We start from the raw sequence: 27,221 nt of genomic DNA on the forward strand, positions 1-27,221 counted from the left end.
AGCTGGGGTGGATTTGTGGAACACCTCAGACGTCTGTGCCACTCAGGGGATGTGTAGGTGCTTCTGCACTAGGAATAATTAGTGATGTCTCATGAGAAAACACCCTGATTTGGGCTAAAAACCTCTTCAGACGTTTAAACTGGTGTTGTTTCTCCAAACACCGAGCCTCCAACACCTTCCTCCCTTGCTGGAGCAAAGCATTTCCACCTGCTGTGCTCTCAGGGTGCTGACCTCTCTTGCAGGGCGAGTGGGAGAAGCAGCCACTTCCCAGCATCACCGAGAGGCTGCGGGAGCCCAGCCCTCGCTGCCCACCCTCCCCGGAGCCTCAGCCCGCTGCCCCCATCCCCCTGCAGCTGGGCAAGCTCCGGAGGGACTGACACAGAGCCTGGCAGCAGGAGGGGAGGCGCCCCCAGGCAGGAGCATCCATCGTGGGGAACATCCCTGCCCGCACGGCGGTGCCAGCCGCTGCCCCGGCCCTGCCTCGGGAGGGGGTTCGAGCTCCTCAGGCAGAGTTCAGCAAGCCCTCCGGGGATGGGAAAGAGCTATATTTAGTGTGCGATTAGCAATGCTGGCTCTGAGTAATGCTGCTTCCCACCCCCGGAATAATAACGGCGAGGTTTGCTATTGTGCAGCCCCAGGGAGGGGGGAAGGAGCTTGTTTGCCGGCGGGGGAAACTGAGGCACGGAGCAAAAGGGTGTGTGGGAGCAGCACAAAAGCCTTGCTGGTGTCCCACGGTCCTGCCTAGCTCAGGATGGCTCCACAGGTGCTCCCCCATGCTGGCAGCTGTGGCAGGGATGGAGGGATGGATTGATGGAAGATGGGAAGGATGGAGGGGGGCCACAACACCCACCCAGCACTCCCCTCCCTCCCCTCCCCACTCCTCCACGCTCTGGATTGTTCCTCTCGATGCCACCAGATGCCAATGGCTGGGAACAAACGACACCTCTGGGATGGGGTTTGGAAAAGGGGAGGGGAGGAGGGGGAATGACAAATCTTTTGTCAGGAAAAAATTGTTCCATTAAATATCTAAATGTAAAATAAATTGCTTTTTGCTGTTGAGCTCTGAATGGAGAACACTCAGGAGGAGCAGAGGAGAGGCTGGAGGTGTGGAGGTGGGGGAGAGTCCATGTCCATCCCAGCTTGGTGCCTGTCCTTGCTGCCCTGGGACAGGTGGATCCAGGCCAGGTGGCCCCCAAAATTCCTTCCCAGCCACTTTGGGTGTAAGAGAAACCTCAGATCAGAGCACTGCATGCCAGAAAAGGCTTTCTAAAACAAAATCTGATCTTCCAGGCACGGAGTGGATGGCAGGGAGGCAGAATGCTCCTTCCCTCAGAACAGGACCACAGCCACCCCCTCCCCTGCCCTCCACCCTGCCAGAGGCAGGGCAGTCACCTCCTATTCAAGTGAAAAATTCATCTCAATCTTGGTTTTTAATGTTTTCCGTAAAACCAAAGCATTTCAGAGTTCACGCTCTTGCCCGTGGCGCCCGTGGCACGAGGGCAAGGAATTGAAATCAGCTCTAAAGAGGCTGTGACCCAAGCAAGCCTAGTCAAGGGAGGAAAAGGGAAGAGCAGGGAGTGAGATTATTTCTTCAGGCGGGTGAAAGCTCCAGCAGAGAGCCCAGTGAGGGGAGCAGAGCAAGGGGTGGTGATGGGGAGCTGCTGATCCTTCCCTGCAGCACGGGCTGTGTGCATGTGAGGGCAAACCCTCCCTGCTGCCCTCCCTGCTGCCCCCAAGGCTGGCTCTGAGCTGCCAGAGGGGTTTGAGCTCACGGCTCAGCCTCTGGCAGCATCCCCCTCTCTGTCAGGAGCTAAAAGGAGCCACCTCCAAGGTGACCTTTGGGAAGAAGCCACGAGGGACCAGGGAGCTGCCAGCAAGGGCAGCCATGGGGCCAGTGACCCCGCTGGCCACCTTACACCACAGCCTGTGCCAGGAGCAGCCCAGAAAAATCCTGGCTGCCCCATCCCTGGAAGTGTCCGAGGCCAGACCAGGTGGGGATTGGAGCAGTGGGGCAGTGGAAGGTGTCCTGGCCATGGAAGCCATGGCATGGGATGGGCTTTGAGGTCCCTTCCAAGCCCAGCTGCTCCATGGCTCCATGATCATGACACACAAACACAGCAGCACTGCAGAGAGGAACCCACAGCGTGAGCCTGGCAATGTCCCTGCACTCCTGCCCCTTCCCTCCACGGCCCCCTCCCAGCAGAGTCCCCAGGATGAGGTGACACCCATGGGAGTGGGGACAGACGCAGCAAGGGACCAGAGGCACGGCAGGTTTGGGGGCTCCAGCTGTATGAACAGCAGAGCTAGTTTAAAAAAAAAATTCATTTCCAGGCGACATGAAACTACATTTGGGGGGAAAGAGTTTCCAGCAAAGTCACAAATTGAAACCACTTCACACACAGTGGGACCAAACACTGTTTGCAGGCCAATCAACCCACGGAAAAGAATTATTGCTGCAGTGGCCCTGCTCCACTCGGGAAACAGAGCAGCAGAGTCTTTGCACTTTTTGGACTCCCTTCCTCCTCTCCCCTCTGATGTGACCCACATTGACTCGCGGGCTCCCGGCTCTTGCAGCTGACCCCGGAGCCAGCGGGGCAGGTGGGGCCGGAGCTCAGCCCGCAGCTCCTCTGGGCAGCCCAGCCGCCCTCAGTAAAAGCCCTTCACACGTTTGTTGTCGGGGTCGAACGGGGATTTGGTGTGGGCTCGGGCCGGGAAGGTCACTCCCATCCTCTCCAGCTCGTAGCTGCCACTCTTCACAAAATCCAGGGAAACCTGCGAGGCAGAGCCATGGAAAAACCCCTGCAGGGTGCCAGCATCCCAGCTCCACCCCTGGGCAAGCTCCCAGCCGCCCCACACATCTGCAGAAAACCCGGCTCTGCCATCCCGAGAGGATGTGTGGAAAGGAGGAAGAGAACTGTTAAAAGCACCCTGTTTGAAAAAAAAAATTCAGTGTTTGAAAATTTGAGGTTTCTTTTTTTTCCGCTGTGGGGGTATACGATGGAAAGAGAAAAGGGGAAAGGAAAGGGGAAAAGAAAGGAGAGAGGAAAGGGAAAAAGGGAAAAGGGGGAAAAGGGAAAAGGGGGAAAAGAAGAGGAAGAGGAAAGCGAAAAAGGAAAAGGGAGGGGAAAAGCAAAAGGGAAAAGAAAATGAAAAGGGAGAGGAGCAGGAAAATGAAAAGGGAAAATGAAAAAGAAAAGGGAAAAGGGAAAAGGAAAAGGAAAAAGAAAAGGAAAAGGAAAAGGAAAAGGAAAAGGAAAAGGAAAAGGAAAAGGAAAAGGAAAAGGAAAAGGAAAAACATTCATCACTAGGAGAAAAGGGGGTTCCCAGGGGCAACTGAGCCACAAAGCCACTGGCCTTGGGACTCCTGCAGGGATGCAGGATGAAAAGCCAAGGCAAGCAAGAGCAGGAATCACAGCCCACACACAGCTCTTGGCTGGCACAGAAAAGGTCCCTGGAGATGTCAACCCAACCTCTGTCCCCACAGCACGCTGCTAAATGAGGGCACCTGACTGATTACCCAGGAGTCTCCCAGGGTTAATTAACATCTCGCCCTGCTCGAACTGGCCATTCCTCCCTACAACATAAGTGAATTAGCTACTGCAATTAAATATTTGTTTGTAATTAACCTCTGAGGCAGCACTTGAGCCGTGCACGGACCTCACGCGGTGACAGTGACACCAACTTTGGCACCAACCCCTCACCCTCCAACCTGCCCAGGGGAGCACGAGGGAGCTGCTGTCCCACCTGCCACCCCAGGTGACAGCAGTGGGTTTGTGGCTCCGCAGGGCAGGAGGCACAGCCACCCCAGGTGACAGCAGTGGGTTTGTGGCACTGCAGGGCAGGAGGCACAGCCACCCCAGGTGACAGCAGTGGGTTTGTGGCACTGCAGGGCAGGAGGCACGGCCACCCCAGGTGACAGCAGTGGGTTTGTGGCACCACAGAGCAGGAGGCACAGCCACCCCAGGTGACAGCAGTGGGTCTGTGGCACTGCAGGGCAGGAGGCACGGCCACCCCAGGTGACAGCAGTGGGTTTGTGGCTCCGCAGGGCAGGAGGCACAGCCACCCCAGGTGACAGCAGTGGGTCTGTGGCACTGCAGGGCAGGAGGCACAGCCACCCCAGGTGACAGCAGTGGGTCTGTGGCACCGCAGGGCAGGAGGCACAGACACCCCAGGTGACAGCAGTGGGTTTGTGGCACCACAGAGCAGGAGGCACAGCCACCCCAGGTGACAGCAGTGGGTTTGTGGCACTGCAGGGCAGGAGGCACAGCCACCCCAGGTGACAGCAGTGGGTCTGTGGCACTGCAGGGCAGGAGGCACAGCCACCCCAGGTGACAGCAGTGGGTCTGTGGCACTGCAGGGCAGGAGGCACAGCCACCCCAGGTGACAGCAGTGGGTTTGTGGCACTGCAGGGCAGGAGGCACGGCCACCCCAGGTGACAGAAGTGGGTCTGTGGCACTGCAGGGCAGGAGGCACAGCCACCCCAGGTGACAGCAGTGGGTCTGTGGCACTGCAGGGCAGGAGGCACAGCCACCCCAGGTGACAGCAGTGGGTTTGTGGCACTGCAGGGCAGGAGGCACGGCCACCCCAGGTGACAGAAGTGGGTTTGTGGCTCCGCAGGGCAGGAGGCACAGTCCCCCCGGGGCTCTGCACTCACCGGGCCCCCTGCAGGGTCTCGGATGTAGCCGTAGGCGATGGTTTTGTCGATGGCAAACCCAAAATCTGCCCGGCGGATGTGGCCGACCACCTGGCCGTCCCTCCAGACCGCCTCCAGGCCGAACATGGGCACCTTCCTGCAAGGCAAGGGCACAGCTGCCCCAGCAGAGCCCCTGCACGGGGCACAGGGCTCTGGCTCTGCCCCAGACCAGCCCACGAGCCAGGGCTCCCACTGCCCATTGGCTCTTTCACCTCTCCGTGCTGAACCCAGAGTCCCTCCAGCCCAATCTGGGTGAAACAAGATCAACCCTCCCACCTCCTGCAGCTCCCACTGAACATCCAACAGGGAATTTGCAGTGGGATTTGAATTAGAGATGGAATTGGAGCATGGAAAACAGCTGTCCAGGTGTGGCACCCCTGTGTGTGTGTGTGAGAAATGGATTCGTGAAGAATTGTTAAGACAACATTGTTGAGAGAGACATTGAAGTAGGAACAAGTTCCAACAAGTTTTAAAGTATGGCCTCACAAAAAGACCAGATATGTTAGAGAATTAGAGCTGTGAAAGGTGCATGGTAGCAGGACCATGTGGGGTAAAAACATAGGTGATTGGTGTTAGAGGTAATAACAGCATGCTGTAGCAAAAGCTAATAGGCTGAAAAACTAAGGTATTGTAACCAAGAAATAGGTTAGCTTCTGATGCAATAGCATTGAGTTTTATATCCCTTATATCTCACCTTTCATCGAAACTGATAGAAGAATAAAATCTTTTAAAACACCTCTCAGTAAAAGCTAGGAAAACCAAGAAGTGGAGGTGCTGCTCCAGGGGTGATGCTGGGCTGGGAGCTGCAGCAGGGAGCAGAGCCAGCAGTGATCCTGACTCCTCAGTGGTACTCATTCACTCCTCAGTGGTACTCACTCACTCCTCAGTGGTACTCACTGCTCTGAGGTACTCACTCACTCCTCAGTGGTATTCACTCACTCTCTGTGGCACTCACTCCTCAGTGGCACTCACTCTCTCCTCATACTCACTCACTCTCTGTGGCACTCTCTCCTCTGTGTTACTCACTCTCTCCTCAGTGGTACTCTCTCCTCAGTGGTACTCACTCTCTGTGGCACTCTCTTCTCAGTGGTACTCACTCACTCTCTGTGTTACTCACTCACTCCTCAGTGGCACTCACTCTCTCCTCAGTGGTACTCTCTCCTCTGTGTTACTCACTCTCTCCTCTGTGTTACTCACTCTCTCCTCAGTGGTACTCTCTCCTCTGTGTTACTCACTCTCTCCTCTGTGTTACTCACTCTCTCCTCTGTGTTACTCACTCTCTCCTCAGTGGCACTCTCTCCTCTGTGTTACTCACTCTCTCCTCTGTGTTACTCACTCTCTCCTCAGTGGCACTCTCTCCTCTGTGTTACTCACTCTCTCCTCTGTGTTACTCACTCTCTCCTCAGTGGTACTCTCTCCTCTGTGTTACTCACTCTCTCCTCTGTGTTACTCACTCTCTCCTCTGTGTTACTCACTCTCTCCTCAGTGGCACTCACTCACTCTCTGTGTTACTCACTCTCTCCTCTGTGTTACTCACTCTCTCCTCAGTGGCACTCTCTCCTCTGTGTTACTCACTCTCTCCTCTGTGTTACTCACTCTCTCCTCAGTGGTACTCACTCCTCTGTGTTACTCACTCTCTCCTCAGTGGTACTCACTCGCTGCTCAGTGGTTCCCCCTCCCCTGTGTACTCACTGCTCCGTGGTGAAGCACACGAGGCGGCGGAAGATGCCCTTGGCTTTCTGTGCCTCCACGGCCTCCCGGCCCAGGAAGGGGATGCTGGACTTGAGCTTGCAGGTGAAGGCCAGCCCTGCTTCCAGCGGGGTGTCATCGGGCCGCAGGTCTGCGTGCCAGTGCCTGTAGCCTGCAGGGAGCCAGCGGGGTCACCCGCTGAGCCTGGCACAGCCCCCTGCCCCCGGCACACCCGCTGCCCTTCGTTCACGTGGGTAAAACACCCTGGAGAGGAGCCCACAGGGGAATTCTGAGACCCTCCCATCACACTGACCCACCCCGAAGCTGAGAAAAGCTCCTTGCCCTGCTGCCCCCGCTGGAGGAAGAGCAGAGAGTGCTGCTGAGAGGGAACCAGGACCTTTCTCGATGCTGAGGCTGTCGATGGCTCTGTAGCCGGCGTTGGCGATGCCGTGCCGGGCTCCTGCCTGCATCACCGCCCGATAAACCTTCACACAGTCGGCCCTGGGCACGTGCAGCTCCCAGCCCATCTCCCCCACGAACGACAGCCTCATGGCACGGACCTGCAAAGGCAAGAGGGCAAACATCCCCGTGGCGGAGCTGGGCTGTGCAGCCTGGCAGGGGCCACACGCTCCCGTGGCAGGGGAAAAGCCAGCTTTGCCTGGGAACTGTGGGGGAAGGCAGTTCTGGACTCTTCTTTCTTGCACAAAGGCAGGCTCAGAGTGAATTTCTCATCTCTGGACATCCTAAGCCTGGCACCTCAAAGCCCGTTACCATCAGTGCCAGTGGGCAGAGGTGGCTGCTGCAGCATCCTCTGGCTATGGGTTCCAGAGCTGGGGTGAGATGTGATGCTCCAGCTCCAGCCGAGCTTTTGTCTCCCTCTGCTGATCCTCTGACACAGGGAAGCTGGTCCCCAGCAGGGCTGTCCTGCTTGTGGGGCACTTCATCACTGCTGTCCCTGCCACAGGGATGATCCTTCCTGGACAGTGCTGCCACAGCAGAGGCACCCCAGGGCTCCTGGGCATGTCCCAGTCCCAGCAGGGAATGCTCAGGGTTCCCATGGAGGTTGTGTCCCAAAGCTGTGCTGTCACATAGCCCCACACCCAGTGCCGGAGGCTCCAAGGGGGAATGAGCAGATCAGCACAGGGGACTCAGTGCTCCTCCAGAGAAGCCTCATTCCCTGGATGGAGACTGGCTGCAGTCCCAGGGAACAGCCTGCCCTGCCTGTGTTCCACCAGCTTCTCACCCAGGCACCCCCCTGCTGTCCCTCTGGAACAGCCTCCATTCCCAAAGCTTTCCAGGGCAGCTGGGACGGGCCCAACTCAGGCACCTTCCCTGGAGACAGCCCTGCAGCCTGGGCTGCCTTTCCCTCTGATTCATCCCGCTGTGTTTCTCCACTTCCTCCCCCACAAAGCCCCTTCTGGTTCATCCCTTTGGGTGCACATCCACTGCAGACACAGAGCTGGCTTTGGGAGAGAGATTGCCTCCAGAGTTCCTCTCTGGGCTGGGATCTGTGCTGTTAACAAAGCTGTCCCCAGCTCAGAACACACCTCCAGGCTGGCTCTGGTGGCCTTGGGCTGGCCTGGCCGTGCTGGCTCTGGCTGTGGCTGGGGCAGAAGCTGTGTTTTGCTGTTTGCTGAGCTCTCAGGCAGAGCTGGTGCCAGCTGTGCTCTCTAACCCCGGGGACAAATGCCACCAGAGCCCAGCAGCTGCTGCCCAAAGCAGGCAGAAGTGCCCCAGGGCTGCCTGGGCTCTGTGCTGCCAGCATGGCCAGGGGGCACAGCTGGGAGCCCAACTCCACTCCCGCTTCCCCTAGCACCAAAATCACGTCCTCAAGCTGAGTTTACAATTTTTAAATTGTCAGAAGCCTTAACCTCTGCACCAGGAGTGGGGAGGAGGAAGGAACACAGGATGGGGAATTTGTTTTGAGGTGCCAGGAGCCAGCCCTGCCCCGGTCCCTGGCACAGCCCCGCAGCCGGGCACAAAGGCTGGCACTCCCTCCCCCAGGAGCGCGGGCACAAGGGGCTCAGAGAAGCCTTCTCCTCTTCACAAAGGTGTCATCTAATCAGGGAACAGCCTGAGAAGAGGCTGCTTCAAGCCAGCTTCCATCTTCACTGCGGCAGGAGATGCTCCGGGGATTGACAGGCAACTTCCCGGCTCGTTAACCCCGTCTGGGACTGCAGCTAAAGTGCTCTTTACAATCGAGAGCAACTTACTCCTGGGAGAAACTGCCTCTCAAAGCACCAGTGCTCCAGGGGAATGAGCATCCCGGCGAGAGCAGTGCCCCACAGAAAACAGGTGGAAAATCGGGGTGCCAGGGATCAGCTCGGCACAGGGAGGCACTGGGATGTGCGTGAACCCCATGCAGGATTCACATCCCACCACGGAGGGGAATGGCAAGGGCTGCACTCAGCAGCTCTGCTGGATTCCCATAGGAACAGGTCTTCCAGCTGGAGCTGTGGAATAGCATCCGTTCCCAGGTTTTTGTGCAGCAATTCAAAAGCATTCTAGGTACTGTAGAAAATGAAAACCTGAATTTTCCCCTGTCTCCAGCAGTGAGATTCAAAAGGGGACCTTTCTCTGCTGTTCCATACAATGAGAGACTCTATATATAAACTCACAAACCAATCCATAATTTCCAGAGTCATTAACTCTGCTGGAACTCTCCTTTGACTCCAGCTGATTTTGTTCAACTACTGAGTTAATGCAGGAAAATCTCGGTGATAACTTTTTTAAGATGCTGGGTTCAGTTTAATCCCCCTGGAAGGTGATAATATCAGCAAAGGCTTCAGCCTGCTGCCCTGAGAGATCCTCCCACTCTAATTCCAGCGTGGGATGGGGTCCCTGGTGTTCATTGTCCAGTGGGACAAAGGAGATCTCCTGAAGGGCAGCCCTGGCAGCAGGCAGGGAGTCCCCTCCCGGCTCACACCCCCGAAGCAGGAGAGCTTTTCTCTGTCCATCAGGGAATTTACACTCCAAAGAATCCACAAAAACTTCTGCCAGCTCTGTCTCCCTTGAAGGACTGGATTATTTATAACAAACTTGAAGTGAAATGCAAATAAACTCATCACACCCGAGGAGACAGGAACATTTCTACACCTTTCTTAGGGCAAAAGCAGATTATTACAAGATGATATCAGTCTGCTACAGGCTGACAAAGGAGGCTGTGGGGAGGATTAATGGAGACTAAAATCCAGCACTTTGGACAACCTGCACCAGTGGATTGGCTGTGAAGTCCCCCAGGCCTTCCGAGGGATGCTGAACTCGCTGTGGGTTGAGTTGCTGGGCACTCGAAGCCCAGGGTGCATTGATGGCAATGGTTTGGAGATTCATCTGGCTTGGGCAAGATCTGTGCCTTCGTTAAACCACCTTAAGGCCTGGCCGGGCTGCTGCTCACAAATCAAGAGGCTCTAATTTGATTTAGCAGCAATCCCTTCAGCAGGCAGCCGCAGTCGAATTAAAGCCATTTTAATTCTGAATGAAAAGTGGCCGCACGTGGCTTAACCCAATTTCCTTAACATCCAGCCTGCTGCAGCTCCTGGCTCTCCTGCTGCCTTTTATGAGATTTACTGCTTCACCTTCACCTCCTTCACCCCCCACCAGGCTCCAGCCCGAGAGCCAGAGCGAGTTCTGGGCACGGTTCCTCCTCCCAGCCAGCTCATCCAGCAGGAAAGGGATGCTCTGGGATCATGGCCTGCCCAGGCTTCCCATGGAAAGGAGCAGGTACAAATTCCAGCCTCTCTTCAAAGTGTTTTTGCCACCGTAGGAATATTCCACACAGGATAAACATCGCTGAGAAACCAGAATTTCTCCATGAAACCTTGCTAAAGCTTTTCCCTGACACCCAAATTTGCCAGCAGCAGGTTTTCCTTGGACATTTCTCCTTTGAGGAAAATGACACTTCATGGTCACCAACTCTTCTATTTGGGGTGTTCAAACTCAATCAACAGCTTCAGGGCATTTGTGAGCCCTGAAGCCTGGGCAGAAGCAGGATGATCTGTGCCTGTACAGGAAGCTCAGGGCTGTCAGGCTTCTCCCGTGATCAAACAGCAGCTCCCAGGCTGCCCAGTCCCTGCTGCCAGCACCTGACAGGCTTTGCATTAAATTGTCCCCATTTCTTTATGAGGAGGGGGAAATGGAAAATGTCTGGAGTGTCAGGTAGATCTCATCACCAGCGCTCGCCCTAATCCATGGAGGCATCTCTTGTTCCTCTGGCAGCACTGCAAAGCCATGAGTCACCCCGTCCCTTGCCCAGGCTCAGTGCTGTGACACCCCTGCGGGGGCTGGCAGAGCAGGATGGCACCTGCCAGGCAGTCAGGGAGGGAAACACCCTTTTCTCACTCGGGGTTTTGGCCTTTTCCTACAAAAACCACAGCAAAAACCTCTCTGCAATAAAGAGGAGGCAGACACATTCCTAACAGAGGGAGGTGGAACGGTTTGCCCAGAGCAGCTGTGGCTGTCCCTGGATCCTTGGAAATGTTCCAGGCCAGGCTGGATGGGGCTTGGAGCACCCTGGGACTGTGGAAGGTGTACCTGCCCATGGCAGGGGGTGGAACAAGATGATCTTCTGTATACTATTCCATGCAAAATACAAACCCCAGTGCAAAACAACAACTAAAGAAACCACTTAGTGCAGCACAACAATCTTCCAAGCCAAACCCATCTGGGATTCTGTGCTTGGCTGGTGGGTACACAGAACCCAGAGCTCCCTGGGCAGCTCAAGGAGTGGCCCTTTCCTACCTGGCATCCTGCAGCCGTGGTGATTTTGTGGGTGGAGAAGGGGAAGGCCTCGTTGCTGAGGTCGGTGTCGAGCACCTCCTGCAGGACAGCGCGGCTGTGGGGAAACAGCAAAGGGGGAGCAGTGAGGGCACCCAGCTGCCAGCCTGCCCTCGGGGCTTTCCCCAAACCTTGCTCCCTCATCTTGTTGGCAAGACAGACTGGAGCAGAGGTGGCTGATGTGCAGTGCTGTGGGAGCCTCAAAAGAAATTTCAGTTCTGTGGGAAATGGAGTCATTCCCCAGCCACACCAGCACTCAGTGTCGTGGGGCTCACACCTACCCCTGCGCCTGGGGCAAATCTCCCTCCATCCCTCCTTCCACCCTGCATCCCTGCTTCCCTCCCTGCATCTCTGCATCCCTGCATCCCTCCTTCCATCCCTGCATCCCTCCCTCCACCCCTGCATCCCTCCTTCCACCCTGCATCCCTCCCTGCATCCCTGAATCCCTCCCTGCATCCCTCCTTCCATCCCTGCATCCCTCCCTCCACCCCTGCATCCCTCCTTCCACCCTGCATCCCTCCCTGCATCCCTGAATCCCTCCCTGCATCCCTCCTTCCATCCCTGCATCCCTCCTTCCATCCCTGCATCCCTCCTTCCACCCTCCATCCCTCCCTGCATCCCTGAATCCCTCCCTGCATCCCTCCTTCCATCCCTGAATCCCTCCCTCCATCCCTGAATCCCTCCCTCCATCCCTGCATCCCTGTATCCCTCCTTCCATCTCTGCACCCCTCTTTCCACCTCTGCATCCCTCCTTCCATCCCTCCATTTCTCCTTCCATCCTCCTTCTATCCCTGCATCACTCCCTCCATCCCTCCCTCCACCCCTCCCGGGTCAGGTTGCAGGGAGGGGCTCCCACTGCTCACCTCAGAGGGCCCTGGATGCTCATCATGCCCAGCTCCTCCGAGCAGTCGAGGAGCTTGCACTGGAATTTCATGTCCTGCAGCACGGTGGTGATGTGGGACCAGTTGTGCTGAGCCACAGCCCCGCCGATAGCCAGGTAGTAGCCATCCCCTGGAACACAGCCCCGGGCTGCCCTTCAGGGCTGGTTGTGCCCTGCAGAGCCTGAAGGGCAGCCCTGAGCATCTCCAGCTTGCACAGCCCCGGCTGGGGACTGCCAGGAAAAGGGGGTTAAAGAGCTGGGGGATCAGGGAGGGCTGTGGGGCTCTGCTCTTTGTGGGGCTCAGCACAGTGAGAACCAAACGGCCATCAGCAGTGAAAGTGACCAGCACAGGGAAAAACTCCTTGAGAACAACACCAAAGCATCTGCACTTTTGTCCCAGCACAGAACAGACCCTCAGGTGAGGAGGGAGCTGTGAGTGCAGGAGGGAGCAGGGAAAGCAGCAGTGACCAGCCTGTAACCACTCCAGTACAATTCCTACTGTATGCAAGGAAGAATTGCATCTCCTCAGGAATCCTGGGTGGAAAAATCCCCAGGGACGGTGTTTGAGAGCTGATTAATATGTAATCAATCTTCCCTCTGTCTTTCCTGCCACTACGAAATTGCTCTCTGGTATTCTGTCATAATGATAATGAGTGCAGCCACCTACTGTAATTGGAAAAATAGACTTTGCTGTGATTAAACACCTCCAGTGCCCGACAAAGCCTCAGCTCTGCCAGCCACTTCCCAGCCTGCTTCCCCTGCCAGCGGCCCAGACAGGAGGGAAGAAGGATTCTCCCACAGGGATGGAAAAATCACAGGCACCCCCACGCTGCTGGGACAAAGAGGGTGAGACTGCCATGGCACACCTGAGGGTGACACAGCATGGTGAGAGTGCCCCATGGCACACCTGAGGGTGACACAGCATGGTGACACTGCCATGGCACACTTGAGGGTGACACAGCATGGTGAGATTACCCCATGGCACACCTGAGGGTGACACAGCCTGGTGAGATTACCCCATGGCACACCTGAGGGTGACACAGCCTGGTGAGATTGCCATGGCACACCTGAGGGTGACACAGCCTGGTGAGATTGCCATGGCACACCTGAGGGTGACACAGCATGGGGACAGGGCCCTGTGGCCACCCAGCTCTCACCCTGTCCCTGGCCAGACCGAGCTCAGCATCCTCCTCCACAGCTGCCTAATGCCATTCCTGCCCCCAGGGCTGCTCTGCTGCCTCTCAGTCCCCTTAATTGCAGCTGATAAGGGCTGGGACAGAGGTCAGAGCTGCCAGGCAGGGCTGGACAAACCCAATAACAGCGATGAGCAGCGCAGGGCCCCGGGGACAGGGGCCATAATCGGGTTACAGGCACCGGAGGATGGAGGTGGAAAAAGCCAGGTGGCTGCCATTAGGAAAATGCAATCAGCCCTGTGCCTGCAGCCCCTCCAGCGTGGCAGGGAGGGAGGAGGTGCTGGGACAAACCTGCCCAGGACTGGAAAACTCTGTGTGCACTGACACGGCTGAAAGGGCAGCGGGAAAACCTGGGAATCCAGGGAGGGTGAACACAGAGCTCCCCCCTGCAGCATCCCCGGGCTCGGGGTTTTACCTTCAAAAGCGGGGGCCAGGGGGGAGCCCGGAGTCCCGGGGCTGATCCTGCTGACGGTCAGGTCGCTCTCCACGCCGCCCCGGCCGTTCAGCATGCAGGTGTACACGGTGGAGCCTGCGGGGCACACGGGCACCGCTGCCCATCAGCCAGCCCGGCACGGGGGGCACAGGCAGCTGGGCAGCAGGGAAAGGTGTGCCCGTCATTAAATCACCCGTCCTGGCTTTGCCCTGACCGACCGTGGGTGTCCCGGCACCGGCACGGGGAAAGGAATGATGGTTTTTTCCCCCTTTCCTGTGTGAGGAGCTGAAGTTGCATCTTTGGAAATGCCCAAAGCTGCTTCCTAGCCTCGGAAAAGGGGACAACAAACCGCAGCTGGCTTGTTTGAGGGTTGTGCTTGATTTACTGCAGCACCCTCCGCACCTCCAGATGTGAGCCACAGCTGGAGGCAGAGGGAAAGCTCCCTCCTTCATCCCCGAGCTCAGAGCACTGAGCCCCTGTGTGAACAAGGCACAGCCTCGTTGAGGACAGGGTCCTTATGTTGAGGACAGGGAGAGCAGCCTCTTCCCAAACCCTCCGCAAAGGCAGCACTGAGAGGAAAAGCCAGCCTGGGTTCCCCTGGGTTGTTTTGGGGTGAGATTTCCCCAGCAAAAGGAGGAGCTGAGGCTGTACCTGGAGCTTTGCTCACATCAGCACTGAAGAGCCAGTCGGCTGCTTTCGTAGCTTCAGGTCCAACCAGGTAGAATTTCCCAAAATAAGACATGTCAAAGAGAGCCAGGGCGTTCCTGCACGTCAGACATTCCTTCTTGATCTGCAATTAGGGCAAACACGGCAGCGCTGAGGCTGAGCCGTGCTCTCAGCCCACAAAGGGAAACACAAACCATTTATGTAATGGGAAATGATACCAGGACACTCTTCCAGTGCCTTTAAAGGCTTCAAAATGCTGCTGGAAGAATCAGGTATTTGCTGGAGCCAGCCTGACAGGCCACCCTGAGTGCCTGATCCCATTCCTCCCCTCGCTAACTCAGTGACAGTTGTCATTAATAACACCCAAATTTTATCAGGTTGGATTTTTTCCCCCAAGCTGCTCTCAACACTTTTGGAAAACAGCAGCATAATTCCCACGGCCTCTCCCCTGAGGTTTCTGAGCGCGGGCCACACATTTCTCTTCATATTTTTGGGACATTTTTTGCTGTTTTGGAGTTTCCCCTCCCTCTGAGCATCACCCAAAGCAGCGATGGGGCACAAATTCTGCTGCCTCCAAGTCCCCCAGCTGCCTGAACTGGGAGTTTTGGCAGGGCAGGAGGGGCTGCCAGCCCCACTCACGATGTCGTGGTGAGGGGGGAAGTCGAAGGTGTACTCATCCCCCAGCAGGCGGTTGTAGGTGTAGTCCCTGTGGCGCTCGTGGCCGTAGGCACCGTAGTAATCATAGTCCAGGACCTGGGAGACAGGGAGGAGGAGGAGGATGTGAGGCCGAAGCCAAAAGACTCCTTGTCATATTCACCCTGCTCCTAGAGAGATGCCTGTGGTGGTGGGTCCCCACCCTGGCATCCCTGATCAGCACAGGGATGGGTTCCCACCCCAGCATCCCTGCCCATGGATGGATCCTTATCCCAACATCCCAACATCCCATGGGGATGGGTCCCCACCCCAACATCCCTGCCCATGGGGATGGATCCCATCCCAACATCCCTGCCCATGGGGATGGATCCATCCCAACATCCCTGCCCATGGGGATGGATCCATCCCAACATCTCTGCTCATGGTGATGGATCCCATCCCAACATCCCAGCCCATGGGGATGGGTCCTACCAGAGCATCCCTGCCCATGGGGATGAGTCCACAGCATCCCAGCCCTCAGTGATGGATCCTCATGCCAAAATTCCTGCCCTCAGCGATGGATCCCCATCCCAACATCCCTGCCCATGGAGATGGATCCCATCCCAACATCCCTGCCCATGGAGATGGCTCCCATCCCAACATCCCTGCCCTCAGTGATGGATCCCCACCCCAACATCCCTGCCCATGGGGATGGATCCCATCCCAACATCCCAGCCCATGGTGATGGATCCCCATCCCAACATCTCTGCCCATGGAGATGGATCCCACCCCAACATCCCTGCCCTCAGTGATGGATCCCCATCCCAACATCCCTGCCCTCAGTGATGGATCCCCATCCCAACATTCCTGCCCATGGGGATGGATCCCACCCCAACATCCCTGCCCTCAGTGATGGATCCCCACCCCAACATCCCTGCCCTCAGTGATGGATCCCCATCCCAACATTCCTGCCCATGGGGATGGATCCCATCCCAACATCTCTGCCCACAATGATGGGTCCCCCCCTCAGCATCTTTGTCATGGTGAGGGGTCCCCACCCCAAAATCCCTGCCCATGGTGATGGGTCCTACCACAGCTGGTCTCTCCAGGCTGAAGACCCCCCAAAAGCCCAGGTGTTCTTACCGGGGCGGCTCCCCCAGGGCTGAACCAGCCAGGTCTCTCCCAGCCATGCCTCTCCTGGAAAACACAGCCCTGGCGCAGCAGCTCCTGCACAGGAGAAATGGGAACAAACAGCTTTTTGTGAAAAATTCCTTTCACAGCTTTTTGAGCAGCGCTCAGGCTGCCCTCCTCGGGTGCAGATGTGGGGTCAAGAACAGACTAGTGACCCCTTGGTTTGGCTATCAACAGCCAAACTCAGCCAAAATGTCTTTTAAAACAGTGTCAAACCTAAAAATGGCCTGGTTTTTGTCCCCCTCAGGCAGGATATTTTCCTCAAGGGTGGTCAAGGGGCAGCGAGCCACAGCCCAGCTGTGCACCCCACCAAAACCTGCCCTGGGGTGCCCAAATTACTGACCAAGAGATGCCACATGCAGAGAGCAAGATTCCCCACCGTGTTTACAGAGTAATTACATAACAACATTTAATATTTATACAGCAACCTTCTCATTCCTCCTCTGTGCTCTCAGGAAAACCTCTCTGCACGCAATTAATTAGGGATCCATTAAGACATTTCTGTTTGGAGCCTCAGTTCGGAAAAGAATAGATTTTGTTGAACATCTCAGAAATCATTCAGTGCCTATTTATAAAACGCAGCACATGTTCTGGAGCTGCATGGAGAAATACCAGCCTGTCAGTCAAGTGGGCATCACTTATTAGACGTGCTATTAAAAAATAAATTGCATCCTCAGTGACAGAAAACAACTGAGCTGTCAACCAAACACCGGGGGCTGGCGGGCAGGGGTGTCTGTTTTACTGCTCCAGCCTCTGCCCTCCAGCTGGAAGAGGAATGGTGTGATGTCAATCAGAGAGAAGCAGGAATGGGCTTGGGAAATGTGGCTTTGCCAGGGCTGGGGCCAGGGCTGGCAGTGGGATGAGGCTCTGGTGCTGAGTCAAGATGAGTGCCTCGAGGGATCTGGGGGGTTCTGAGCTGCTGGTGCAGCAAAATGCTGGGAATTGGGCTTTTGTCTCAAGTGCTGCATCTTGAGAGTGTTCACCTGTGGATATTTGTGTGAAGAAGGGGCTGGAGCAGGAGGGAGCCCCGGCTGGTGGCTCCAGGCAGCAAAACCACTTAGGGGTGCTGGCAAAACCAGCTCCAGAGAGGCACATCCCTCTTCCCTTGTGCCCCAGCCTCACTCCACAATGAGAGACGTTGTTTTGGGGAGAAACTGCTGCTAGATTGTGAGCAGGACACGGTGAGCAGGGGCAGGAGGTTCCTGGGAGCATTCAGCACCCGCAGCCCTCTCAGCTCCCTTGGGATGGACTCAGCCTCGGAGCTCTCCTCTCCCCTTTTCCCTTGCCCAGTGATCATCACCAGGTTCTCAATCCACGTCTGCTGAGTTAAATATCATGGCAATGCTCAGGCTCTCTGAGCACTAAACCATTCAACCACCCATGGCCCCAGAACCCTCACAGTGAGCTTTGGGGTCTGGCAGGGATCTCCCCAGGATGGACGGATGGCAGCACAGAAGCTTTGGGGAACGACCCAGCTGCAGCCACTCGTTGTGAGCTCCTTTTGGCAGCTCTGAGGGCCAGCCCAGGCCCTCACCTCGTGCAGGGGGTCCTTCCTCACGTTTCGCCCTGCCAGGGGCTCATCGTGGGGGAAGACCACGGAATAGTTCTTGGCGTAGGACTCGTGGCTGCGCTCCCGCATCCAGCGGTTGTTGTCGGTCAGGGAGTGGTGAAACCTCCTGGAAGGCAAGAAGATGGCAACATCTGGATGAGCCCACCAGCTCACGACCTTCTGGGCCAGACCCAGGTGTGGATGCAGCTGCTGGTGTAAAATTGCTATTCCTGCTCCAGTTTTGTGGGCAGGAGCAGAGGAGCCAAGCAGGGCTCGGGGCTGGCCGTGCCACGGCGCTGACCCACCCCAGAGCAACTGGGAGCAGAATACAGCCCCGCTGAGGAGGGGAAATAGGAAAAAAGGGAAATTTGAGGTTAATTCTGCCCCACTTCAACGTGGGACCAGCCTCAGGGCACACCCAGGTTTAAACACAGCCCTGATGAGGGAATGAACTCTAAACATTCCTTATATTTTTCACCCAGTTCTCCCCAGGCTGAAATATGAAGAAACCCCAAAATATTTTCAATTCATTTGAAGTATTTCCATCTTTCAAACAGAAAATCTCCTTGAAGGAGTGTGCCAGCTCAGCTCACAGTCAGGTTGTTAATCCCAGAGACCTGTAACTCACGGGGAGCAGCCTTGGGCACAAGTGGCACCTTTCCCAGGGCTGCAGAAAGAGACCCAGGCAGGCCATGAAGGACAAGATGCCATTTTTAGTGACTTTTAAAATGATATTTTCAGCTTCCCTCCCTGCTGACTGGGTGCAGAGGAGAGGCAGGGCATGGGGCTGAGGCCTGCAAGGAATACGAGTGATGCTCCCCAAGAGCTGTGAGAGCAGCTGCCTCTTCTGCTGGCAGAAGGTGACACATGGCATGTCACCAGCACCCCTGGTTGCCCCATCAGCCTCAGCCCCTTCACCAAGGAGCAGAATTTTTGACAGCAGCAAGCGGGCAACAGCTGCCAGATGAAATATTTACAAGCAAATGTTCTGAGAGGATAAATATTGAAATGTGTGGAAAAGGGAGTTATTTAAAGAGGAGCTTGGTAATTGTCACCAAAAGGAAGGAATGGGACTGACAGCTTGATGACAGGGCACAAGGGACACGGGAGATGTTTGGGTGGAAAGCCCCTGGCTGCCCTGAGCAGGGCTGGGGTCCCTTGGGGTCAGGGGGGCTGTGCTGGTGCCAACCCAGTGCCCAGCCTGGGATTTCTCCATCTCTCCATTCCCATCCCGAGCCCAGCTGGTGGAAGGGGGCAGCTGGAGGCATCTCCCCCATCTCTGCAGGCCCCTCACTCCCACAACCCAACATGGCATTTGCCAGCTTGGCCACTAAAGCAAGGTGAGATTTTCAAAGCTTTGTCCCTGACAGGGTGGTTGCTGTCACTACAGGCTGTAAAAAAGCCCAAACCCAATCAAAGACAATCAAGCAAGTCAAAAGCAATTACTGAGCCAACATCTGCACGGCCACAGCTCCCAGCCCGGGTGGTGCTGCAGAGGGGGGCCGAGCTAATCTTTGTGCTGTTGAAATCATCCCCCTGATTATTAACTTAGAGGATTAGGCACGGCTCTAATTGAACAACAAACCCCAAACATAATTACCCTGTCCTTTCCCACCGCCACGATCTCCTTGTGCCTGATGGAAGCTGTTTGTGTGGGAGCGGAATGAGGCAAACGAGACAAACCCCACGCGTGCATTCATTAAAGCCGCTGCCTGTAATTGATTCCAGCTCCTTGGAGGGACACACACGCTGCCTGGACAGCCATTCCTGATGCCAGCCCTGCCTTGGAAGCACCCCCAAGGACCAGCAGGGGTGAGGGATGCCCGTGGAGGCAGCTGGAGCAGTCAGGATGACTTGCCTGATGTCGTAGCCGTACATGTCCTTCTCCGGCCGGCCGTGGATGATCCAGTGAGCCAATTCCCTGCCACAGCCACCTCCCAGCATCATCCCTGGGGAACAGGGCAGCGTGCAGACAGGGCCAGGAGGGCTGGGGAATGCCAGGATCCTCCAGGGATCCCGTGCCAGCAGGGTATGACCCCTTTGGCCCCCTCAGGTCTCTCTTACCGGCGCTGTTGAAGCCGCAGCCGAGGAAGAACCCTCGGACTTCCGGAGCTTCTCCCATGAGTGGTTTGTGGTCAGCTGTGAATGACTCTGGAAAATAGAGAGGGGATGTGCCAGCAGGGCCAGGACAGGGGGGAATCACACACTCTGGGGACACATCACACACTTCACAAACAGGTCTCCTGCAGCCTCCCCTGCTGACCTCGTCCTGCTCCCGGAGAGCTCAGTGGGGCCAGAACTGCACCAGCACCAAGCACTGCCCAGCACAGGCTTTGGGAGTTAGACTGAAAACTTGGGAAGCAAAATGAATTCCCCAAGAGAAGGTGAATGAGGCACTTTGAGGGCTCTTTTTTCCTTCCCAACCCCCCCGTCAAGGGGGCTGGACTGATCTGTTTGTTGCCATTTTAACATCTGGGCCCTGTTTCCTGATGGTGCATTCCACCTTTGTCAATTCCTGTTGGGAAATTCCATAACTTTGAACCACTCGGTTCAGCTGAGGGAGGGATGGAGATGTCTCTCCTGTGCTCATAATGTCTCCTGCTGCCAGTGCAATTCCACTGGGCCATCAGCCATGGAAATCCCTCTACAAATCCTCACCAGGGGGGACAGAAAGCCCCTGACAGAGGTGTGCAATCCTCCTCCCTGTTTGATGGTGCTCCATCCATCCATCCATGTAAAAGGAGAGAGGGAAAACAGAGGGGGGTCTTTCCCCACTTAGCAATGCCCAGTTTGTTTCCCCTGATCCCACTGCTCCAGAGAAGGCAGGAGCAGAGCCAGAATATCCCCACTGTCACCAGATCAGCTCCTCACGTGCCAGTATCCCTGTGCAGATATTCCAGGCTACAAACTCAGGGAGTTACTGGAGCAGCAGCCAAAGCACCTCCCCTGCCAGCACAGCTGACTTTGCCCTGGGATGGGTGGTGAGGCTCCAGGGACCTTGGCACAGTGACCACAGCAGAGGGGACAAAGCCTTTGCCATTTGATCAGCCCAGCGTGACTCAGCTGCCACAGGCTGCTGGTTTCAATCAAGAGCGAGAAAAGCAGGAGAGCTGAGCCTTGGAAAATGACATTATTGTACGACAAAGAGGAGACATTCATCTACCAGCAGCCAGTTCTGCTCTGCTCACACCACAGTGCAATCAAACCGCTGGACCCAGGGCCAAGGTCTCCACCTTGTACAAGTCATGTTTGATCTGCTGCAGGGCATGAGACGTGCCCCACTTTCCCCTCATACAACCTGAAGAGTTTCCCTTTAAGTGCCTCAGCAAAAAGGGCTTTCATTGCAGTTGATTTCTTGGTGTATAGAGGATTTTAAGAGCAAACCAAGTGTGCAAGGCTTGGGCTCAACGTCTGGCACCACCTCCAGCTGCCACTGCAGGGGTGGCTTTAACTCCACACCAGGGATGTAAATCTGGGTAAATCTAACCTCACTAGACCAGGAGCAGGTAGTAAAAATAATTACAGAAGATAACACTTGGTAAAAAATAACAGCCACTGCTTCAAAACATCTGCCCCTTAATTTTCCAGTCCAGCAGCCACAACATCAGCTGGAGAGCCATTCACTGCAGACTAAACCAAGGCAGTCAGCTCCCCAGGGAAGTGGCTTTAAACTGAAAGAAGGACAATTGAGATGATAAGAAATCGATAAGATTATAAGAAATTATAAGATAGAAGTTATTTACAACAAGGGTGGGAAGACTGGCACAGGCTGCCCAGAGAAGCTGTGGCTGCCCCATCCCTGGAGGTGTTGAAGGCAAGGTTGGATGGGGCTTGGAGCAACCTGGGACAGTGAAAGATGTCCCTGCCCATGGCAGTGGAGCTGGAACTAGATAATCTTTGAAGATCCCTTCCAAGCCAAACCATTCTGTGAGTCTCTGGATGTGTGATTCTATTTCTCCACCCAGGCTAGGCCTGGAATGCCACCCCTTGGAAGATGCCACCACTGCAGCCAGACCAGCAGCGCTCTCTCTGCATTCAGGGAGTTTTTCTTCTCCCCAGGTTATAAAATTTCCCTTTTCCTCCAGCAAAATCTTCAGAGAAACCCAGCCACCACAGTGCCACCACAGTGGTCACCACAGTGGTCACCACAGTGGTCACACCACGGTGCCACCACAGTGGTCGCCACAGCCACGTTACCTGGCCCACAGACAGTGGATTTTATTCCTGTTTTCTCCAGAACTGGCACTCTGTTGACAGCACCTTCAATGTGTTGCATGAAAACATCCCAGTCCAGGTCAAAGAGGCCAAAAGCAAATTTTTCAGATACCTAAAGAGGAGGAACAAGAATCAGGGCACAGAACAGAGGATGGCTGATTGTGTGAGACCACCTCATCTCTGGCAGCCTCGGGGAAGATAAATCAAGGCTGCATTGAATCTCTGGGATTCTGTGGTTTTCTTGAACAACCAAGACAAACCTGAAGTCTGAATTAAGGATAGAGGGATGGGCACAGCAGCTTCTGGCTCTCCTGTTGCCTCTGCACTGCGTATCTGTGCCACAGACAGCCCCAAAGGGGAGATGCTCCCCCTGCCTTCCCCACCAGCCACCAGAGGTTGGTGCCTGCAGAATTTGGGGGCTGTGCCTATTCCTCTGAGGTGGCTTCCCTGGAAACCTGCCTCATTCCCCCAGCAAACCTCCTGGCTCCACTCACCTCCTCCCAGAAGATGGGGTTTGACTCATATCCACCCACGGAGAGGGCATCGCCTTGGAGACGCAGATAGACCGAGGCGTCATGATCACGAACGTTTGGCATGTTCTGAAACATGGGCAGGGGGAGTGCAGGGGTCAGAGGAGGCCAAGAGCCATGGGGACACCCCTACAGCACCCAGCAAGGTCCAGGGCACAAGGTGGGCACCTGCAGCAGTGACCTGTCAAGGATGGGACACGATGGGTGCTTCCTCAGCACCGAAATTTGGGCACCCCAACAGGAAAGCACCCAGCTAACCTGGCCACACCAGGCTAGAGCAGGGCACATGGGCAGAGCAGCTTACACAGACACCTGAGCAGCACCCAGGGGTGCCCTGGGGATGGGGAGCAGCCCCTGGGGTTGATCCTAGCTCAGCAATCATCCCTCCTCTGCCACCCGCCTCTGCGGGGGGATGCAGCGGCTCGAGGCGCAGGCAGCGGCGCACGAGGAATGAGGGATTTGTTCTTGTGAATAATGGATGGGGAAACATTTAGATAACACTGAAGGATCGGTGTAGGGCCTACTGCAACCCGTGTTGACAAGTGGAATTAAGTGGGTTGAGCAGGAGGCACCGAGGGCTGCCTCTCCTCTGGAGCCTTTCTTGCTGCGTAGGGCACGGCGGAGTCACTGGGACAGAAATGCAATCATGGACCGCAGCACTTCTTACAACCAGGCACCTCGTGCTGAAAGGGCAGGCACAGACTGTGTCAGCAGGATGGAAACTAATTAATGTGTCACCCTCAGCGCACTGGGGCCTGAGAGGATGGAGGCTCCTTCAACTCCCAAGCAATTCTCTGCAGCCAGATGGCAGGAACAGATTTATAGAGGCAGTTTAGAAATGCTTGGAGAGCTACACCTCTGCCTGCCAGGTCTGGAGCTTGCTCAGAAAGGTCTGGGATCTTTATGAATGCTGCTATCAGACACCAAACACAGAGATCTTGAGGAAAAAAAAAAACATCCTGCCAGTTGTAACCTTGTTAAATATTAAATCTGACTCTGTTCAAGGTGATCTGACAGCCCTGCTGAGGGTGTGCACTCCCCTGAGAGCAGAGCCTGACCTGGCAGGAATCAGGAGGTCCCACAGGTCTGGGGGTCCCTGGAAGGGGCAGGGGGGGGTCTTTCTGCCTCTCCAGCCCTGTCCCCCAGAGCAGAGGAGCCGAGCTGCAGCCAGGCAGGACTGACCTGGATGCCCTCGATGCGCTCGGTCACCACGTAAGCGTGGTGCATGGCCACCAGCGGCACGTGCACGCCCGCCAGCCGGCCCAGGGCCCGTGCCCACACTCCTGCAGAGACAACAAGCCCTTGCTGAGCTCCTCTCCATCCCCCAGACAGCTGCAGGGGACAGCCATGCAAGGGACAAGGGCTGGTGCAGACTTTCCTCCTCGCGGGAGCAAAGCCACCCCTGAGCTGTGGCCGCTGCCCCTGTCCCACCCCTTCCCCTGTGCCCTGCCCCCTGTACCTGCACAGTTCACCACGCAGGGGGTCTGGATGGTCCCGTGGGCTGTCTCCACTGCATGTACCCTCTTCACCCCAAAGTCATCAGTTCTCACCTGGATGCCCGTGACCGGGCAGTTCTCGATGATCTGGTGGCACAGGAAAGGGGGGCAGAGTCACAGCAGGGTCACCAGGGCAGGGGGACAACCCCCCTCACCTGACATGCAGCCCCAAACCTGGGAAAAGGGAACCTAAGCAGCGTTCTGAGTGCCTTGTCTTGCTCCTAAAGGCCTTTTTTCCACCCTCTGTTTTCCCTGGGTCTCATGGCTCCTGCCAGCTTTGTCACTGTCACCCAACCAAGAGGACAACACTCTCGTTGGGAACAACCCAAACCTGCAGGAGCGGCTCTGCCCCGGTGGGAAAGCAGAAGGTGAGGAAGGCAGAGGATGAAACCAAGAGGCATTAATGAGTAAATTACTAATTAAGAACTACCGTGGCGCCTCTGGCAGTGGCTGCTCTGGCCAGAGTCGAGCAAGTGCCAGCGGGGTCCATGGTGCCATCCTTGGGGACGTACAGGGTGCCATAGAGGTCATCGGTGTTCATCAGGGGGTACAGGTCCTTGGTCTGTGACGGGGTCAGCACGTGGGACTCCACACCATACACCTTCCCCAGCTGCCAGGGACAGGAGATGCAGGAGCTCAGGTAGGGAACAAAAGCTTTGCTCACCACATGCTGCTGAAGGAGGAGGAGGAGGAGGAGGAGGAGAATCCCAGGACAAGTTTATCTCCCAAACCCTAAATCCAGCTTGGGGTGATGCTCAGATTTCAGGGACTGTGATCCTGGTTTTGAATTCAAGCTGCCTGTGCAGCTGGAAGAACGACGCTGCACAATGGGGACAACGATGGGGACACTATTTAAACAATCAAAAATCTGAGGCTGGATTTAATTTTGCCAACTTAGGAGGCGTTTGAAGGATTTTGGCTGCCTTATGCAAGTCAGGAGCCTGCCCTGGAAGGGACCTGCTGTCCAGGTGGGAAGGCAGTGAGGGATGGAACATTCAGAGACCACAAAAAACCCCCCTTTTTGCAACCCACCCTGCCGGGGGACGCACCCCAGGGCTCCTCCCTACCGACATCAGCCTTTTGTACTCATCCAGGCGCTGCTTGTTGGAGGCGATGAAGAGCCCCCCGTTCTCCACCCAGCCCGTGTGCAGCCCGGTCTCGGCGGGCAGATCCCGGCTGACCACATCCCTGGTGTGCGCCAGCAGCTCCACTTCCACATCGCTGGGACGCAGCTGCCACAGGAGACCTGCGGGGGACACGCACAGGGTGCCACAAACGCTCTGTCACCTCCCCATCACCCGGAGCGGGATGCAGGGGTGGGGGGCTGTCCCCGTGTGTCCCCTCTGTGTCACCCTGCGGGGCTCGTGCTCCATCTCGTGGATTTGTGGGAATGCTACAAACCGTCGGGTTTTGTTCTCTTTGGGAGTTAAATGAATGGGAGAAAGGGGGTATGGAGTGGATGGACCCGGAAAGTGTGGGGGAAAAAAAAATTTAAAGAGTTTATATAGCTCTGCCTCCCTGCCGTAGAAAAATGGCTTTAAAAGGGGGTGGAAACTGGAAATAAAGTGTTTTAAAGTCTTTTTGCTGCAGCAACATAAGTCTTGGGGGGGGAAAGCAAATTTAGGGAACTTTAAAAAATATTATGGCAGAAGGAAAGCCAGAAACTCTCAGCATTTACAGCCAAAACTCTCGTACAGCACATCCCACGCCGCGAGCATCCCCGGGCAGCGCCCAAGCCGTGCCCGCCACTCACCCGCCGTGTGCCAGGTGGTGCCCGAGGTCAGGCGGTCCCTCTCGAGCAGCAGCACGTCGCTGAGCCCCATTTTGGCCAGGTGATAGGTGGTCTGGCAGCCCAGGCTGCCGCCTCCCACCACCACCACCTGCGCCGAGCCCGGCGGGGGCCGGCTGGGCTCTTTGCTCCCTCTGCCCTCCTCCTGCAGCGTCTTCTGGTACGGGACGCTCTTCTTGGCCGTGGGGCCCGAGGCGTTGCTGAAGGGCCGGGGGCTTCTCCAGGGGGCTGGCAGGCGGAGGGGGACCCGGCAGGCACGGCTCAGGGAGGACATGTCCACCTGCACATCCCAAAAGCGCCTGGCTGCATCCCCGGCTGCCCCTCTGCCGCGCTCGGCACCCGGCTCTGGGCGCTGGGCAGAGGGTGAGAGAGCCCTGGGCACATCCTGGGAGCTTTTCCAGCAGCTGGGGTTGCCTTTCCAGCAGGATATGGGATCCCAGTTGGAGTGTGGGCAGCTCCCAAACACCCTCCCTTAAAAAGGGGGTTTGGGAATTCCCAGGGCACGGCACCCTGTGCCCACTCATGCCTCAAAAACCACTTTTTTTCTTTTTTTTATCCCCGTAGGAATTCAGGAGCTGTTTGGCCACAGAGAAGGTGCCAGGTTTGCTCTGGATCAGAGGGTGCTGGGGGAGACACAGGGACAGGTCCTGCCTGTGCAGGTCCTGGCTGAGAACTCGGCTCAGGATGTGCTCCTGGAACAAGATTTAGGGCACACGAGGGGTGCAGTGGGGACAACACAGACCCCCCTACACAAGCCACAGGCCACGACCAGGGTGTGCCCTGGGGATCACCCCTCTGAGACCCCCTGCTTGCTGCCACGTGGCCACCAGAGCCCCCGCTGTCCCCCCAGTGTCCCCCCAAGCTTCAGACTCCCCCTTGGTGACAGCCCACGGCACATTCCCACCAGGCACCACTCACCAGCAAGGCTCACTCCGGGCTGGCTTTCCCTGCCGGGATGTGGTGGGGCCCCTGCCTTCCTCTGATGCTCTCCTCCTCCTCCTCCTCCTCCTCCTCTTCCGTCCCCTTGGCCCCTGCTGCAAAAATATTAACCAGCGCTTGGAGGCGAGCAGAGCCAGCCTGAGCCAACAGAAAAGAGGGACTTACCTCCTTGTCCCCCTCCTCGTGGCTCTGCCGCTTCCCAGGCAAGACAAAAAGTCTGGCAGAGCGGAGAAATTCAAAACAGGGAGGAAAATGCTGCTTTTTTTCCCCGGCTGGGTGCCCAGCAGAGAACAAACAGCCCAGCTGGGGCCAGAGGGACTCGCAGGCTCCCGGGCTGGCTGGAGCTGTCAGCTGGATGCCAGAGAGCAAACACGGCGAGCAAAGGCACCATCTGACCCCCCTGCTGCAGTTCCCAGTGGCTCCAGTCAAAGAACAGAGATAAAATTCATTTACACCCCTCCTAAGCCAGACCCAAGAGCTCAAAGTGAAGGCAGCAACACCAAAAAAAAAAAAAAAAATTAAATTGGGGTTGGGTAGAAAAAGAAGGGTTTG

General features: G+C 56.2%; 1 protein-coding gene across 2 annotated transcripts; it reads right to left on the reverse strand.

The window, feature by feature from the left end:
• Positions 1–2,272: 2,272 nt before the first annotated feature.
• SARDH (sarcosine dehydrogenase) lies at positions 2,273–27,087 on the reverse strand. Of its 2 annotated transcripts, none has more exons than XM_038156579.1 (22): positions 26,835–27,087; positions 26,649–26,761; positions 25,695–26,010; positions 25,009–25,187; positions 24,372–24,551; positions 23,905–24,028; positions 23,628–23,728; positions 22,410–22,514; positions 21,898–22,027; positions 19,765–19,851; positions 19,559–19,649; positions 17,686–17,827; positions 16,104–16,187; positions 14,967–15,080; positions 14,313–14,451; positions 13,644–13,757; positions 12,019–12,166; positions 11,120–11,213; positions 6,780–6,942; positions 6,386–6,554; positions 4,655–4,790; positions 2,273–2,772 (listed from the first exon to the last, which is right to left on the reverse strand). In XM_038156579.1, exons 3-22 carry the CDS (start codon positions 26,002–26,004, stop codon positions 2,647–2,649), a joined length of 2,736 nt encoding a protein of 911 aa, XP_038012507.1. In that variant the 5' UTR covers positions 26,005–26,010; positions 26,649–26,761; positions 26,835–27,087; the 3' UTR covers positions 2,273–2,646. The 2 variants fall into 2 exon arrangements, with proteins under 2 accessions (XP_038012507.1, XP_038012506.1); XM_038156578.1 differs by having other exon boundaries at positions 26,649–26,764.
• Between the last annotated feature and the right edge of the window lie 134 nt (positions 27,088–27,221).

Source organism: Motacilla alba, chromosome 17 (genome assembly GCF_015832195.1).
Source record: "Motacilla alba alba isolate MOTALB_02 chromosome 17, Motacilla_alba_V1.0_pri, whole genome shotgun sequence".
NCBI classification, from domain to species: domain Eukaryota; kingdom Metazoa; phylum Chordata; class Aves; order Passeriformes; family Motacillidae; genus Motacilla; species Motacilla alba.